General features: G+C 41.6%; 3 protein-coding genes across 6 annotated transcripts; 2 read left to right on the forward strand and 1 right to left on the reverse strand.

Annotated features, from left to right (window-relative positions):
- The first annotated feature begins 330 nt into the window (after positions 1-330).
- Positions 331-8602, forward strand: racgap1 (Rac GTPase activating protein 1). Of its 3 annotated transcripts, none has more exons than XM_061272018.1 (17): positions 331-487; positions 1489-1590; positions 2133-2335; positions 2446-2588; positions 4923-4992; positions 5092-5145; positions 5216-5293; positions 5437-5554; positions 5710-5852; positions 6023-6187; positions 6325-6420; positions 6505-6703; positions 6882-6987; positions 7070-7202; positions 7413-7536; positions 7609-7708; positions 7906-8602. In XM_061272018.1, exons 2-17 carry the CDS (start codon positions 1506-1508, stop codon positions 7976-7978), a joined length of 1890 nt encoding a protein of 629 aa, XP_061128002.1. In that variant the 5' UTR covers positions 331-487; positions 1489-1505; the 3' UTR covers positions 7979-8602. The 3 variants fall into 3 exon arrangements, with proteins under 3 accessions (XP_061128002.1, XP_061128004.1, XP_061128003.1); XM_061272020.1 differs by having other exon boundaries at positions 331-483; XM_061272019.1 differs by having other exon boundaries at positions 331-437.
- Positions 8603-9139: 537 nt separating this feature from the next.
- si:ch211-210c8.6 (uncharacterized) lies at positions 9140-12268 on the reverse strand. Its single transcript, XM_061272024.1, has 5 exons — positions 12112-12268; positions 10743-10848; positions 10378-10484; positions 9546-9718; positions 9140-9476 (listed from the first exon to the last, which is right to left on the reverse strand). Exons 1-5 carry the CDS (start codon positions 12266-12268, stop codon positions 9198-9200), a joined length of 822 nt encoding a protein of 273 aa, XP_061128008.1. The 3' UTR covers positions 9140-9197.
- bin2a (bridging integrator 2a) lies at positions 10907-16756 on the forward strand. Of its 2 annotated transcripts, none has more exons than XM_061272021.1 (13): positions 10907-11059; positions 12780-12875; positions 12951-13031; positions 13148-13202; positions 13290-13384; positions 13621-13716; positions 14000-14107; positions 14198-14283; positions 14350-14425; positions 14503-14585; positions 14844-15420; positions 15782-15834; positions 15916-16756. In XM_061272021.1, exons 2-12 carry the CDS (start codon positions 12792-12794, stop codon positions 15815-15817), a joined length of 1377 nt encoding a protein of 458 aa, XP_061128005.1. In that variant the 5' UTR covers positions 10907-11059; positions 12780-12791; the 3' UTR covers positions 15818-15834; positions 15916-16756. The 2 variants fall into 2 exon arrangements, with proteins under 2 accessions (XP_061128005.1, XP_061128007.1); XM_061272023.1 differs by lacking the exon at positions 10907-11059 and adding an exon at positions 11441-11678.
- The last annotated feature ends 1482 nt before the right edge of the window (positions 16757-18238 follow it).

Here is an 18238-nt window from a genome sequence, read left to right on the forward strand (position 1 = left end):
AACACTGAGATTGTAAATATAAGACATTTTTAATAAAAAGCAAACATATAAGCCGATAACTTTCTCTGTCTAGGTCAAAGGATGACATTGTAAATATAACACATTTTAAATAAAAACAATAACATATAGGTCGATAATGTTCTCTGCCTAGGTCGAAGGACACTTGGGTTTATGGATTTGATTAGTGGTCCTGTTTTTTCCCCACTCGGAAGTATGGCTCTCTTGAAAATGCTTCAATTTTGAAGGTTTTCATCGGAAGCGGGGTTTTTTTTGGACGCGACGTAACCATCAAGTGGCACGGTGCTCGTTGCTCATTGGCTAGGAGTGAAATTTTAAATTTACACGCGGCTATTGCAAGAGGAGGCGAACGGACGAAGTGGTTGCTGATCGCTTGGAAATTCGAAGATCGCCGCACCAGTGTGATTACAAACTAGCTGGTGGGAGTCTTTCTCCAGATATTTCTATAATTGCAATAAAAGAACAGTAGGTAATGGGCTTTTTTGTTTGTTTGTTTTGCGTATGTTTGAGCAGCTGACAAGGCTCCGTCGCTGGCGTCCACTGTCTGACTCACGACCGTTGCTTCCTTTATAGTCTTTGAATTCATTTTGACGTCTGTGCGAAAAATAAACGGGAATTTAGACATTCTAAACTATCCGAAAACGTCACCAAAAACGTATTTTCCATGTTTTCTTTGAATGCGTAGCAATAAGGTTGTCCCTGCGTTTTTTTTCTTTTCATTTACAATCCAAAGCATTCGTGAACCGTCGGATCCAGTGCAAGATGACCATTACTTTAAAAATAGTTCATAATTTTATTTTGAAATAATTAAGTTTTATTCTGAGAAATTAACATGGTCTAGGTCTTTATTCATTGTATGTTTGTATAAATCAATAAGAGTGTTTAGATATTGCTGTCGCTCCCTCTTCAGTTGCAAAAGGTTGGTGACCCTTTCGACAAGTTAACCACAGCAAACGTTGGGTTTTTATGCAATTGAATAACTGTTCTGTATTAAAAATTTACACTAGGAAGAAAATCACTGCTATGTTATATGTAGAGTGGTTCCTCACGACGGGGGTTCCCGTGGTCTGATTTTAACCCTTTTTTTAGGTGATGGTGGCAGAACCAGCATTGGCCCTGTATAGTCATGCTATAATGCCCTAAGTTTTAATTATTTCATAATCAGCGTCTTTATACTATATGATTTAAACCTTTAAAATATGTGCACATTTTGCTTGTTTTTCAGTTCAAAACCTAATTCACTATTTAACATTTGACTCATTCTGGCCTGTATATTTTGTTCAAGCCAATTCCTTCGAATTTAACCTCATTCACAAAAATGTGTGTGCTGTACGGTAAAAGATCACAATTAATTCCTGTGCGTAAAACTGTTAAATCTTTTTAAAGGGCAAGAATGTAAATCCAAACTGCTGTGATTTTTTTTTTTTTTTTTTTGCGTGAAAAACAATCTCTTCTCGTGCTCTTTTCCAGCTTTCCCTCAAAACACCATGGAGAACGCCGTGCTGAGCCTCCAGAGTTTGTATGAGAAGATGCGGTCGCAGGTTGAACATCTCTCTGAAGGCGTGGAACCCAGTGAGTTGTGTTTTTCTTCTGGAGTTTCACAATCTATTGCTATAGAAATAGAAAATGTGACAATATCCAACAACAATTAATTTGCTCAGGTGCATCGCACTGCCTCAATGTTTTTCATGTGCCGACAATTTTTTATGCAAAAACTGGTAAAACACCAACAGTGCTAAGTGTTCAGCATAACTCGGATAGCACAAGAATGGGTGAAAGTACAAACGGAGGAGAAAGGTTCCTAAAATGCTGTGAGTGAGACACTGATTAACAGGCACACACAAAAACAAGCAAAGATATTCTCCATCAAAAAATGTCACAAAGAAAATTGACGCTCATTGAAATGCATTTGGAAAAACTATTTTATGCATTTTCTTTTATTGAATCAGTTGATTAAATTGAATTTTTTCCTTCTGTACCAGCCCCCCGAATTTTATATTGTTCGGAACCTAATATAAAGTTTGTAAAAGTTCAAATAAAGGAGAAACTAAGTGGCGTTATAACAGACTGTGAAGTTCAAAGATGTTTAGAAAAATGACTCGTCTTGCCACCAGGCTTCATTCTCATGGCTCAGAACTTTGAAGACTGCCGCCGCAAGTGGCTGATGGCAGAGGAGAATCTAGAATCCTGCAAGGAGATTCTCACCAAAGCAGAGACTGAGAAATCTTCCTTGGAGGTCAAACTGAAGCATGCCCGCAACCAAGTGGACGTGGAGATTCGGCGCCGGCAGAAGGCCGAGGCTGACTGTGACAAACTGGTGTGTGGACTGTGGAGAATTTGTTTGCGAGCACTGGGAATTGGGTGCATAAGAGCATGTATTAATGCTTTCATTTGATAATCTGTGGTTCTGTCCGTGTTTGGGTGCAGGACCGCCAGATCCAGTTGATAAGGGATCTTCTAACAAGCGAGGGCTCTTCCAACAGCATCCAGCTGAGTGCGGAGCAGCGCTCGGCTCTGGCCTTCCTCAACACGCACGGCCAGGGAGTGGCCGCTGTGAATACCAGCCGAAGGTGACAATCTTTGCCATTGCTTTGCAGGCCAGAATGTCTCGATGCCTCGGGCATCGTGACACACTTGGATGTTAGGCTCAAGAATGCTTTAAGTAAAGATGGACACATGCTGCCATTTGGCTGTGCATTTAATTTATGAACCCCAGCCTGACCTTAGAAACATTTAGAAATGAGTCTTGAAATTGTGGTTTTTGAAAGACAACCTAACAGCTCCTGTGTTTGTTGTTTTTATTAACATTAGATGGAAATACTAGCAGATTTCATACAATCGCTCGCCTAAGCAGGTATCCACTGTTTGCCGCTCTGGCACATGGAAGGTTAAAAAGACAAATCTTTCCTCTACATTTATGATGGATTGAGACACGAGTGCAAAATAAAGATTATACATTGTAGTAAATAAATAGGTCATATTAAATACATGTTTCATAGGTAAAATAATAGATAAACAAACTCATAAGAAAACCTATGCTAACCTTCAGTGTTGGTGCCAGAGGCGAATTTATGGATTTTGATGCCAGGCAGAATGTTAATAAATAAAACGGTTTTAGTGTCATACAACAGAAAATATGCAGCTAGGGAGCAGCTTGTGTAACACTTCTTTACAAAGTTACATTGCCATCTACTGGCCCAGCATGACTTATGTTTTGGCCATTTTATCAAGAGGTGAAACTTTTCACCAGCAAAAAAGAAAAAAAAAAAAGGGAAGTAGGTAACTACAGTAATTTTCGGACTAAGTCGCTCCGGAGTATAAGTCGCAATAATGTTATCAAACCATCTGTGCACTCTAAGTCATTAAATCCATCGATCAAATTCCTCGTCCTTTGTGCGCCCTGACGTCAGCCTCGTCGTTATTCCACAGATCTACGATATAACTATATTGTAGCGTTAACAAAGTTCAAGGAAAGACGTGGGTTTGGTAAACGGCTCTTTATTTAACAAAACAAACTTCCAGGCGTGTGGCGGCGTGGGCTTCCAGCCACGGAAGTGGAAGAGAGCTCCATAGAATAGGACCGGGTGTCCGTAAAAGCCATGACCGAGCCACATCCACCGTTCCCGGCCGAGCGCCGGCCCTCGACTTCCATCCACGGAGGTGAAAGACAGCTCGGTAGAGTAGGACCGGGCGTGCGTAAAAGCATTGTCCGAGCCCCATCCACCGTCCCTGGACAGCCACCCGGCCGAGCGCCGGCCCCCGACTTCAATCCACGGAAGTGAAAGAGAGCTCCGTCGAGTCAATCTTTGCAAGGAGGGCCAGATTTAGTAATGTGAAGGGGCCCGGGTGCCAATATTTTTTTTTCGCTTCTCTTCCGGGGGGGTCAAAGGGACGTCGAACGGTAGTGTTCTAGTGTTGAAACTGAGACGTGAGCTCAAGCTTCTTGTGCGGGCCATATTCAATTATGTTTTCAGAATTTGCTGCGGGCCAATAAAAACTGCGGACCGCGGGCCGTAGTTTGGACACCCCTGCTTTATGTCTATAACCGCTGCTGACGGAAATCTTTTGAAAATTTTTCAAAAAAAAAAAAGTGAAACCGCGATAAACGAACCGCAATGTAGCAAGGGATTACTGTAATTTTATTTTCAATCGACGTCAGCAGTGCGACGTCACGTTGCTACGCGACGTCGCGTTGCTGACGCTGCTGACGCGACGTCGCGTTGCTGACGCTGCTGACGCTGCTGACGCGACGTCGCGTTGCTGACGCTGCTGCAACGCGACGTCGCGTTGCTGACGCGACGTCGCGCTGCTCGCGCTGCTGACGCGACGTCGCGCTGCTCGTGCTGCTGGTCGCGCTGCTGACGTCACTTGAAATTCAAATTACAGTAATCCCTTGCTACATTGCGGTTCGTTTATCGCGGTTTCACTTTTTTTTTTGAAAATCTTTGAATAAAAAAACGCATATAAGTCGCTCCTTATTATAAATCGCCCCCCCACCCAAACTATGAAAAAAAACGCGAAAATCCGAGAATTACGGTAAACAAATGCACCTTTAAAAAGGACACTATTTTTTCCAATGTAACTGCTGTCTATTTTTATGCAGGCATGAATATGTCACTGTCAAACGATTGGACATCCTACAACAGTTGTTTGAAATACTTCTCTACCCATCAAAATGTATTTTTGGACCACCACTTATATCCAACAGTTACTTATAAATAATATTGAAATATTGTTCATCCTAATTTAATTTTTTTTATGTTTTGTATTTTCTTTGCGGTCAATGCCATTTTCAAGAACGACTCCACTGGCAAATCAAACGTCTTCCTCTCTTCTTCACTTTCACCATTGTTGCTGTTTTTGCCTTTTAACCTCAACTTTTATCTTTATTTTCCTTTGTCTAGGTTGACCACCATAGACGAATCGGGCTCACTCGTGTCAGATATCAGCTATGACAAAACTGACGACTCTCTTGTAAGCTACTTTTATCAAATGCCTAAACTCAGTCTTTCATCATCATCATCATCACCCATAACAGTCAAGTCACATGTAATTGTGCTTGGCCCATAATAGGACTGGGACACGTCCACTGTGAGGCCAATGCGACTGAGGAAGCGACAAAAGAGGGTATGTCAAGTCCTTCGGTACGGTCTTTCTGCTCGAAATGTGACTGACGTAATTTTCATGTTCATTTTAGCGCTCATCAAGGCATCATGTGGATGGCCCTGCAGGGGTTTCCAAAAGAACTCGATCAACAGCTGTCGTGCACGAGGGGGTAATTTATTCCCTTTTTTTTTTTTTAAATGGAAGCAACTAATACAACTGTGATACAAGTGCCATTCAGCAAAATTAATGCTCATTTCAATGTTTAATGTTATGCTTTTATGTTGTTTGTATCTCTTCTTGTGTTTCTGACAGGCCAATGAGAGCCTGGTCACCACGACCAAAGTGACCGTCCCCGTAAACGGCGGACCTGTTGAGGCAGTTGCCACCATCGAGACAATTCCTTACTGGACTCGTAGCAGAAGAAACACTGGTAAATGTGCTGCTGCGGTTCACTGCGACATTTTGTCTTTTTGTAGCTTCATCAACACGACCGTATTCCCTCACCAAGTGGCCTCCGCTCAAATGAACAATTTGAGTCTGCTGTTATGTAGACATGGTTGCTCATCACGTCTGTGTCCGCTTCAGCTCCCATGGAGTGGGACTCGGAGTCCGTCACGTCCGAGGATGTTTTCAAGCAGCCTGTCAACCCGGAGGTGGAGAAGAAAAATGAACCCGGCACGCCGCAGAAAAGCAAAGGTGTTCGTCAGCATGAGTTTGTCTCCAAAACGGTAAGAGTACATGCTTTTGAAGCAATTGTGTTTTGAACTAGTATTAGTTTGTGTTCGTGGCAGAGGTCTGTCTTGGACTTAAAAAAAATTAAAAAATCTCATGAGAGCACCGATGACTTTGTCGTTTAACAAGCAAGCTCCACTTCACTCCCGTCATTTGGCTTTCCTAGGTCATCAAGCCAGAGTCCTGCGTGCCTTGCGGGAAAAGGATCAAATTTGGCAAGATTGCCTTGAGGTGCTGCGACTGCCGCGTGGTCGCGCACCCGGAATGTCGGGATCGATGCCCACTGCCGTGCATCCCCAACATCGGAAATACACCTGTAAAATTTGGGGAGGTGAGCCAGAGCAAACCGCACAGGTCTTAGCTTGGCACGCAACATTGTGATGAAATAATTTCATGTAACAGACTTAAGATGCTTTAATATTGACATTGCTGAAAAATTGCCATTTGAATCTTGTTGTTTGTGTCCAGGGCGTTCTTGCGGATTACGTCCCAGACGTTTCACCAAAGATCCCCCCTCTCGTGGTCCTCTGCATTGGAGAAATTGAACAGCGAGGACTGCGTGAGGTATGGGTGGTTTTTTCTCATCATGATCGTATGTATCCAAGCTCAAAACTAAACAATCATAAGGAACCCCTCGCCTCTTTTTAGACTGGACTGTACCGGCTGTCCGGTGCTGATCGCACAGTGAAGGAACTGAAAGAGAAGTTTCTACGCGGCAAAACCGTTCCTGTGCTAAGCAAGGTGGACGACATTCACGCCATCACCGGCCTCCTCAAGGACTTCCTTCGCAAGCTCAAGGACCCTCTCCTCACCTTTTACCTGAACCGTCAATTCATGGAAGCCGCCGGTAATATGCAACGATTGAATTTTTTAGAATCCATCGCATCAAAACACAATAACACATGAATTGTGATAGGATTCATTTGATAAATCATCCATCCTGAGGATTGTTTAAAATTGAAATGTATTTGCAGTTGTCTCCTTCAAGTAACAATTGCTTCTCTGGTGTCCATTTGTTGTCTCAGAGGCCTCCGACGATGACAACAGCATTGCCTTGATGTACCAAACTGTCAGTCTCCTGCCACATGCTAATAGAGACACTTTGGCATTCTTGATGCTCCACCTTCAGAGGTTAGCAGTTGCCTTCTGCCAGATACTCCTTCCTTTTGTGTTTAAGTCCACGTTACCCAGCGTCTGTGAATGCATATTTCAGAGTGGCCGAGAGTTTGGACACAAAGATGACCATCGCTAACTTGGCGCGCGTGTTTGGTCCCACAATCGTGGGTCATGCTGTTCCCAACCCGGACCCCATGACAATCCTACATGATACCAAACGGCAACCAAAGGTTTGTACTTTGCAGGTTTGCATTGACAGCTCAGCACAACTTGCATAAGAGTTTCGTATGGAACATTTTGAGGTCCACTCATGGACCAAACATCTCATAAGATATAAATACATACAACAGAATTTCCTCTTGCTCTGAGGTTTCTTAATCAGCTTCCTGAGAAGTGAGGCCCACAATATTTGGAGGTGGTACTGACTCCTCTCTGCTCAGGTTGTGGAACGCCTGTTGTACATGCCAGCCAGTTACTGGGCACAGTTTGTAAAGTCCGATAATGAGCAGCCACGCTCTGATCACCTGGTCATCCAGAACTCCAACTGCTACACTCCAGATAGAGGTGAGCATCCGTCAGTCTATCCAAAATAGGGGTGGTCCCAGGGCCTACTTTGAACCGTTGCTTCTGTTCCAGTGACCTTGCTCGGCCCCCTGACCACTCCGGAGCAGCAGATGAATAAAACGCCGTCCTCCAGCTCGCTGACTCAGCGCTTCAAGTCCACGCTGACACCCAGGTAGGCGATTGATTGGATTCCTACTTTCCCAGATTTGTGTGTGTGCGGGTGGGCCAAAAAGTGCCATCTCCCCTGCCGCTGTTTCAAAGAAGTTGTGAATTATTTTTTTATTTCCCATTCTGTGTTTGATGGAAATTGAAGGTTGGCGAATGGTTTCCTTTGAACTGACCTCATTGTTACGATGTTGTGTTTTAAAGATTTGGGAGCAAGAGCAAGTCCGCAGCTGCACTTCCTCAAGGGAGGTTCTTTCAATCACCACTTCTCAAGTAACCCACATCTTTTTTTTTTTTTTTTCTTCTCTGCCCCTGCAACACTTAGTTTGTGTTTATTGTTCCACGTCTCAAAAAGATGGTTTACCTGTTTTCAAAATCGCCTCTTTTTTTTTTCTCTCTTCAAAATCAGACTGAGCGACGTTTTGTACACTTTTGATAGATGTGCGTGTTTTAAATATGGAAAGGGACTTGCAGCAACCTGCCTCATTCTGACCACTTGGACAGTATAGTAACTACAAGAGCTGCATCACACATTCTTGTCTTTACAATATTTAGTTTTGATTGACACTGTTGAGTTATTTGTCTGTTTATTTTGGGTATCACACTTAAGTAACAAAATACATTCAAAGCAGAACATAATCCTACTCTTTAGTAATGTGCAAGTGTTCACCGCTGGTTTGCGAAAGTCTCTATTTAATCATTTTGTTCGGTCGCTTTTCAACTCATGTGTCACTCAGAAGTTGAAGTGTGTGTGTGCGTGCGTGTTTTTTAGGCATTTCATATTCGAAGGTACACCTGCCTGTTTAGGTTAACTGCCATTGCATTTTGTACACTTTTAGAGAAATGTGCTGTTTTGTGTAATCTTTTGCTTAAATAGTTAAAATATACTTTTTGGAAAATGTCTGCTTCTCTTTTATATTTAACACTTTCATTGTGTGTTTGATATATATTAGATATATACAGTTGTGCTTAAAATGATACCAGTTCAACATGACTAACCAGACCAGTTGATGTTAGAAATAATAATTTGAGTATTGTAGTTGTAGCAGAGTTATAGAAGATGATTGAAAATAAGATTTTATCTTTTGGGATCCAATTGCAGTTTGTCAGAATTGAATTGAAGCCATGGTACAAGTCTGGCGGTGGTATAAATCTTGAATTGGCTTTGTTGCTGTGGTGCCAGGCCTATTTATTGCATATTTATATTTATTGCAATTTGAGTGATCTGAATAAATATGCAACTGGTTTTGATGTTGCCTAAATTCTCACAGCAAGAACATAACATAATTAGTCTTTTATAAACTATTGGGCCTACACTCAAATGGAAAAAAGAATATTCGAGTAACATTATTCTACACATTTTAAAAAGCTTGATCATCAAGCAATTAATTACTGTCAAATAATGGCACAAATCCTGTTACAAAATGTCAAACAAACATTATTGCAGAAAGGATGTGTTTTACTAAATTGATTGTATATTCTCATACATGGAAATATCAAAACTTTGGCCATGGCCACAGCAGAGGAGTGTTCGTGAGGTAGTTCTGGAAGTTGGGGTCCGACCCCCACTTCTTTAAGGCCTGCTTTTCCAGTATGGGAATGCCACTGACATGGCGCAGCAGGAACCAAACAAAAAGAGGTGAGGCTACGCTCAGGTACTGATACCCTTGCATCACCGATGAAGCTGAGAGCCACAGACCAGACCATTGAAGTATCTCTCCAAAATAATTGGGGTGTCTGCTGTAAGCCCACAACCCACTCTGGATGAACTTCCCCTGAGGGCAGAAAACAGTACATGTTAGTGAATGCAGACTTGGATGTCTGTAATTAACAAGTTTACTGACAACATTATCCGGGTCGCCTTTGAAGATCCATTTCTGCCGGTCGGCGATGGTCTCTGTGGCAAAGCCGATGCCCCACAGGGTCCAGCCGACGTAGTCTCTCATTCCCAAAGGAGTGTTTCGCTTTTCACTGTTGAGCATGAAGGTGGGCAGCAGAGTCGCAAACACCCACGCAGCTGACAAAAAAGAGAGAGTTACTTTTTTTAACAGTGTCCTTAAAGTAATGGGCTGTCTGAGGAGGGTGTCGAAAAGAGCAGCAGGAAAGAAAACAATCCGCAACGTATGCAAGTGCACAGCAGCAGATGTAAATTGGCAGAACTTTTTTTATTGGAAGTGATGAAACGGATGTTGTAGCATTAGTGGCTAAAGCCACTAGTCAAAAAAATGAATTTCCTTTCTAAGATGTTAGTCCATTTTAGAGTATTTACACCATTGTTTTTTTCTTTGGTGTGCCTATTGTTATATGTAGCGTTCGTATAAAGACTTTGGCCATTGTTTTAATTAATTTTGACAAATTTCGAGTGCTTATGTTTCAACTTTTGATGACCTCTGTGGCGATGTTGCCCTGAACTCCAGTTCCGGGTGTTATAGACAAATGTTTGCTGTTTGAGCACCCTTTATAACCACGCAGCAATTCCTGTGTTTATATGCATGTTAACCCTTGAATGTCACAAGCCCACAATGCATTGCACACCAACAAGATTGCAGCCTTCATGTCTGGAAACAGAAATCCCCTTCAACACATTGTAGATAAGTATATATGTATATAATTCGTGAGGCCATATGTGTATTAAAAAAACATTTTATAGGAGACCACCCAAGCGGCATTAAGTACCTTGAATAGTCCAGTAAACAAAGAAAGTCCCTGGACTGTCTCGAACATTGTTAAACCTTCGATCCTGGCCGTCCTTCAAGATCCGCATAAAGAGGAATGTACCCAGCCTGCGGAAAAAGTGCCGTTAACCACCAGTCGCATTAACCCAGGTATTATTCATTAACCCGACTTTAGGGTTTCTCTGTTGACCTCAGCGGCCCAGCTGGAACTTCATTCTCCTTGTGTTGAGAGTGAGAGTGAGGTGTCTGACATCAAAACCAAACTGCTGCCCTCCGAGGAATAAAATGGATGACTGTTGCATCATCACATTGTCTTAATTTGATAATGACCCCAGGTGAAAAGTGGCCTATGCCAAGGGAACGTACCTGAGCCCCCACGCCGTCACCAGCCCAGTCTGAACATTCTGCCGAAGATGGGTGGCCCCTCCCCACAGACGGCTCAGGTGGGCAAGCAGTATAAATGTACCAGAGCCTGGAAAAAAAAAACAGACCAAAGACTCACACATTGGCTGGCTCGCTGCCGAGTAAGGCGTGTTTCCATCAATCTTTTACGCAGGAAACGTCCGGTAATTGGTTCCAAGGTTCAAGGGTGACGCCGCCTAGAAGCACAGTGGCGAGGCCACAAGTGACGGGAACGGGTGACACTCAAGTGTCAAGGTGAAATCCAACAGCCGTATTGAAAGGTAAGACAAGACATTAACTCGTAACGATGGACTAAAGCAGTGCTTCTCAACGGTCACAACTCATTTTGAGGATGTTCACAGCAATGAAGAAAATGTATTGTTCAAATAATAGCCTCTGAAATTATATAGGTAGATCATATATGACATGCTTTCTGTACAGTACATGTTCAAAGTGCCTTTCAGATATCGTACATATCTGAATTGCACCAAGTACATAGCCACAAAATTTCACTGATCTCTTCTTTTTGGGAAACTGCCTTACCCATTATGGTCAGTCTACGAACATTTCTGACACGTTTTCAAATGTTATTTTCCAATTGAGAGTCAACCTGGGAAGCAGTTCACCGCGGCGACGTATCTCGAAGTTTGAACATGTCATCGGTCTCTGTCCTACCCACACTACGAAAGTACGCAGTAGTCATGTCAGAATCTCAGAACTTTTTTTTTCTCAATCCAGTGAGAACTAACTTCGGTGCTAACTGAAAATATAATATCGTGCCGTGTGATTACACTCATACTCGTTTATTACGCGTCGTTTGTAACTTTGAAACGTCGCAAAACGAGGGCACCCTGTCATTTTTTACGCTGCCTGTTTCGAGCAAGCAGAACGGATAGACAGGTTAAAACTATTTTTATTTTTTTTTCGGCTCTCATTTTCCGTCTTTCATTCCTGCCTTTAAATGCTAACGAAATTATGTGAATGGGGAAAAAAGGACTCGGAAATATTTTAAATAATTTCCCCGCTCTGTATTATTACTTTATCATTAATAATTATTAATCAATTTATCACTAATAATAATTGTTGTGATTGAACTGACAAAATGCTGCTAATGCTTCTTCCATCCATGTTTTCTATCCCATCATGAATGCAAACCATTGAGAAGGCTGTTTCACAACAGCATTTCTAATAGGATTAACACGCAGACTCCATTAGAATTGTTACGGAACACAAATTAAGCGACGCATTAAAAGGCCCGTTTAAATAACAAACACGGCCTCGGTTTATATTTCACGTTTGCGCAGGGATGAAAAAAGTTTGCTTTCGTTTGTACCTGCCAAGTCGTAGAACTTTTCGGTTTTAAACGCCGCCGCCAGCGCCCAACCAGCCCACTGGATGCCCAAGTCGGTGACGGCACATTTGGCCACTGTGCTCCCCATGATAAAGTCACTCAAGTCGGCCAGCAACTGTGGAGCTGGAGACTTTGTCATGGGGCCACTCCTCTTTCGTGGTTAGCGAGGAAGGAAAAAAATAATAATTTACTGGTCATAGTTCAGAGCGGCCATGTTTGTTGTTGATGAAACAGTATTTGTCGCAAGGGGTTGTGGGAAACGTAGTCAACAGGTAACAATTTATTTTTATAATTGAAATATACTGGGTCAAGCGCAGTTTCTTTTACCCAAAAATCATTTGACGTATTAAGCTGTATTTTTTCTGGTCACTCACCTGAGGCCTGTTTGGCCTCCAAATTATAGCACTGCCTGTGTTTCATTTATTAATAGTAATTAAAATATAAATATGATTGTAACTAATTTAAAATAAATTGTTTTTCTATTGTTTCGAACAAATATATGTTGAGTTGATGGAGGGGGCCACAATTTTGTGTAATGCATCCAATTGACACCCATTGAAATGTATTGGAATAGCCTACAAAAACACTGATACATTTCCAGTACTGTTTATATTTTCAATCAAAAATAATGATTATTATATCATACTCAGACAAGTCAAACAATGGCGGATCACACAAGTCCTAAAGGCAGCACTGGAGACTTTACCAAAAAAGTCCAAAGACAGTTGAGCAGAAGCAAAGAAAAGGTACACATTTCAAAAGGCAACATTTAGAAATGACAATTATTGCCTGTTGTTTATTTTGATTTGTTTTTTTTGCAGGTGCTGCAGAAGCTTGGGAAGTCAGAAGTGACCAGAGATGATCAATTTGAACACTATGTCCAACTTTTCTGTGACCAACAGGTAAATATATAGTATGGAGAAAAAGTAATTGAGTGACCTAACAAATTTATTTTGGGTGGCAAACAAAAGAGGGATGACACAGTACTTGACTTATGTATTTACATATCTGCTGGCAGATTGATGGCAACAGAATATACAAAGACCTGAGGAATTACATTGAAGTAGTCAGAGGTGCCTCCATTTTTATGTTTTACTAAAGCACTATGATAGATTGTCTTTTTTTTTTTAATCTCACATTACCACTTCTGCTCCCTCCAGATATGCGAGAAGCCTCAAGACGTCTTTCGCAGTCTTTGTTCGATGTTTACGAAAGCGACTGGGTGGGACAAGAAGATATTGGAGCTGTGGTGGAGGTCACGCCTGACACTAGCCTAATTGCTCATACAAGAACTGTTGCGTTAATGTGCATTAAGTTTTAGTGTTTTTTATTTTAAATAAATCATTTCTAATATGTAAACGACTGATTCTCTCCGGAGTTGAGCTGAGTCAGAGGAAATAGAGCTGATGTTTTTCTCCTCTCCAAATTTTACAATTCCCAGCCTGCTTTACTTGCTGTATCAGATGTTAAATATTGTATATTTCTTTTAAGGGGGAGGACCTCCTCTGGAATGACCACGAGGTGAAGCTGTTGGACCAAGCAGTCCGGACCATGGAGTCTTATGTGGGTCAGTTCCCAGATGTCAAGGTAGGTTAACACAGACACACAACACTCCACATCAACAACACAAATCTAAGTAGGACCCATATAAGAGCTGTATAATCTGATGATCACGTACGATTATCATTGTCATATTTCTATTTGTGATCCATTTTTTATTATATAATGTTAAATCAATATATTTTTTACAGCATCACTCAAGATTCAATTATATTATGTTGGTCAAGGCAAATATTTCCATGCATGTTAGATTGTGGGAATGTACCTAATAAAGTGGCTAGTACATGGATATTTGAATATTACTATTTAGGAGAAAGTGTCCAAGAGGGGGAGGAAACTGGTGGACTACGACTCAGCCCGTCACCACCTGGAGGCCCTGAAAATGGCCAAGAAGCGAGATGACATCAAGATCAGCAAGGTTCTCTTCAATACTATAAACACTTAATGTATATTGACCCAATTTGTTTCCGGAAAAAAAATCAAATAAACCTTTGACCCTTTTTTGCAGGCGGAAGAAGTGATGAATGGTGCTAAATTTGTCTATGAAGGAATCAATAATGAGCTGAAATCGGAGCTACCTGTGCTGCACGAAAGGTGCTTTTAAAATTTATACTCAGTCATCTTCCCATACCATCATGCTCATTACTTTTTGCATCTTAGCCGCATCGGATGCTACGTGGCCGTCTTCTCTGCAATATCAAGTTTACGAGACATCTTCTACAAGGAAATGAGAACGGTATGCTGTATTAGCATCAACAAATGAAAACAAAACAAGAAAATATTTATTTTCAAACCAAACATCCTCTCTCCTAGCTCAACATGGATCTGCACCTTGTGGTGAAGGAACTGCAGGCCCAACATCCAGACAAAGTGTTTGCCATCCAGGGAATGCAAAAGTTAGTTGATTTGACCTTTTTGGTGGCATATACAATTGCACGTCAAATAACTATCGAGGCAGAGAGCCATTCATACTCATATTCACACTGTCACAGACTAGCAACTGTTTCCAGACTGCATGGAAGTCAGATGTGCTAACCACTAAATGGTCAAATTAAGTCACTGCTGTGTGAGATTTAAAATGCACTGCAAGGCCCCAAAATCAGTTAGCATTTTCCATGGCTGCATTTTGAGTGATTATTTTTTTATTGTTGAAGGTATGGTTCCTTGAGGAGACGAACCCTGATGTCCCCTAGAGCTTGGAAGTCCAGTTTCTCTGAGTTCCACAGGAACTACAGTCCAAAAGGTGGCCAGAGATTTAGTTTCAGGTCCCCAGAAAAACCTCGCCATAGTAGTCTGTCCAGAGAGAACAGCGTTGTCGCAGCCTCATCGCTGTCGCCTCCACCAAAGAGCACCACTGAGTCAAAGGGGTCCAGCCACGTTGAAATCCATGATCTTTGCATCCAAGAGGATCCTGTGGATGCTGCGGACAAGCCTGAGTCAGAAAAAGAAAACACCAATCGGGAAGAGGAGAAGGAGAAGAGTTTGCAGGTAGACGAATCTGAAGCAAAGAGTCCCGCACAAACAGAAGAGAAGCAAGAAGATGCTCCACCCAGCGAGAGCAGCAGTGAGCTGAACAACTCATGCGACTCTGAGAGTTTAGAGCTCCAGCTGACCGCAGGAGACTGCGATTCGCTGCATATCAACAACTCAGGCGACGGCCACAATACTCCGAAGTCCAACGGACTGGAGAACGGAGAAGTTCCAGGATTGAACACCGAGGAGCTGGACAAGGTTTAACGTTTGCTTTACACACCTCACAGTCCATATAAAACGTGTCCAAAATTAGAAGTTGTTCCCTTGGACAGCAAGTTCACATACGGTCTTCTTTTTAAGTTGTTTGGAAAAAATATAAAGTCCCTGTAGAAGGGGCCATGCAAAATTGTCAACTGGTCCATGCCCCACACACACACACACACACACACACACACACACACACACACACACACACACACACACACACACACACACACACACACACACACACACGTGTTTAAGATTCCCTGATAATTCCTTGTTTGTATTTCATTTCTTCTAAGAAAATACTTGTTTGTATTTCATTTCTTCTAAGAAAATACCACTGTTGTCCTTTTAGGTGGGTTCTGCAGGCTCCAAGAATACAGATGTCTAACAAGTCCAGGCCTCAAGGTTTGTGCTTGTCACAGTAAACAGCCTGGCTTCTACCCATTTTGTCTGCTTGACTTTCATGTTAAATGTGGTTATGAACAGCTGAGGGTGATACGATGGAAGCCAACAGCTGCAGAGGAAGGAGCAACAAGACTACATCTGTTGTCAAACACCCTCCCGCATTCTCAGCATCTTTTTATAGTTTTGTCTGTTTTTTTAGACACATGGCACGGACACAATCGTAAGAATGTAATATTTTAGTGCTTGTTTTTCTCAGTTTTTAAGGTTGATGTTAATTCACAATTCCAAGCAAGTATTAAACGAAGGCTATAAGTAGTTTGCTAATTTGTTAAATCTTGTGAAATGCACATCTGCCAATCTTCATATATGGATGGACATAATGGTGTAAAATTAAAATGAAGCAAGAACTGAGTCGAAATGGACTGTGCTAGGGCAACATGGTATCAGTGAGTGCTTACTGCTTAGCATATCTGCCTCACAGTTGAGAGGTCATGAGTTCAAATTTCTTCACCGCCCATCCTGTGTGAGTTTGCAAATTCTCGTTGTGCTTGTGTGGACTTTTTCCAGTTACTCCAGCTTCCTCCCATATCCCCAAAACATGCATTGAAGACTCGAAATCAGAATAGTTGTTTTTCTGCGGGCCTGTGTTTAGCTGGTGACCAGACAAGGTTGTACCCCTCTTGTTGCCCAGTCATCTCCAGGTCACCCCTGGTCCTCATGACGACAAGCACTATATATCCCGCTATTTTTTTTTAATGGATTGTGTGCAATCGTGCACTACTTGGCTAGATTTAAAGAAGTTTTCGTGGCTAAAAATCAACCCACTTGTCAAAATAAAGTTTATTAGCAACGTTAGCCTCGTGCTTTCGTTTGATGATTATTTCTGCCTCAAGTGAAAGATTAAAAGAGTATCCTCTTGTAATGTGGTGTCTTCATTCTATTTTTTCTCTCATTTTTAATTTGCAACTGCGCTTCGGACGAAGTTCAGTAAAAATAAGGCTGAAAATTTTATTTCCTCATCCTATTAACTTCTATAAGAGTTTATTTAAAAGTCCAGAGTGACTTTTTCAATGTGTATGTTGTTATAGTGGCTTGTTTGCAGTAATTCTAGTGTGACTCAAATTATATTCCTTGTGTTATCAACATAGACGACTAAAAAATGTGATTCTGATGTGTTTAATTTGTTGTATACTATTTTATTTCCTAGAAGTTACAGTATAGTAATATAATTATAGTAATTACGACATTAGAGCTGCGCCGCGAACAAGAAAATGTAGATGATCGATGACTCAAAATAGTCTACTCCGCATCGGAAGCTCACGAGTGGTGATCTTTGTGACACACGATCTTTGGACGTCAACAATGGGTGGGGCTTGTAAGAGCTCATACGGATAGTTGTGGGCCCCACGTTTTGACTTGGTAGCAGTGCAACTTCTCAATGGACGATCTTTGTATATTGAAGAGGGAGGGGCTGAAAATGCTCGTGCACGGTGCGCTCATTGTGAAAGTCACGAGCGCTTTGAAATCGAGTTGGACAACGCCGAAATAATAGCAAGACGGCTCTTTCAGTCGGCTCAGCTCTTTTTGACGCTAGACGAGACTTTAGATACTTTTGCCAGGAGTGAGTCACATTTTTCTCCACTCTCTAAGTGTGCAAACCTCGGCAAACGGACGACTACTTGTTTGTTTGTTGGTGGCACGCGCCCAGGTAAGATCGGAACCGTGCAGTCGTGCTGAATGCTAAATATTGAGCTGATCTGACGTTTGGTCCTGAATCTTGTACCTTTTTTTTTTTTGAAGTCACGTTGGTGTATTTTTAGTTAACTGCTAAATGAGTTCGAAGGTAATGGAAATGTCTTTGACTTCACATTAAATGAATAACAACGAAAGTCAGCCTAATTTGGGGAATGGCTATTACAAACGGAAACGGCGATGTTGACGTTACCTGGTGTTTTTATTTGGCTACCATTTGAGAAAAAGTGACTTAAGCTTGAACGTTAGACTCGGGTCAACAATTCCCAAATAGCGTACATTGTTTTCACCATCAGAATAAGAATTAACATGGCGATATGAAAATGGAAAATGAAAAATTGTCCCATTACTTGTGAAAACCTGATGCGCACGAGAAAAACAAGAGCAAATTCGGAATGAGTACACACAAAAAGTCATCAATCATCTCCGATTAAAAAAAAAAACAAAAAACAACAACTACAAGTTGATCAGTGTAACCTTTTTGTTGAATTTAAAACTATTTGGAAAAACTGTTATTTTGTTAAACAGTGATCAACATTTTTGCTCATTTGCTCACATGAACCCAAAGAGTAATTGGATCATTTGTTTGTGCGTTTTCTTCTCTGTCAATTTGAAATTGCATATCCTGTTTTGAATAAATTGTGGCAATTAA

This window comes from Syngnathus typhle, linkage group LG2 (assembly GCF_033458585.1).
Source record: "Syngnathus typhle isolate RoL2023-S1 ecotype Sweden linkage group LG2, RoL_Styp_1.0, whole genome shotgun sequence".
Lineage (NCBI taxonomy): Eukaryota > Metazoa > Chordata > Actinopteri > Syngnathiformes > Syngnathidae > Syngnathus > Syngnathus typhle.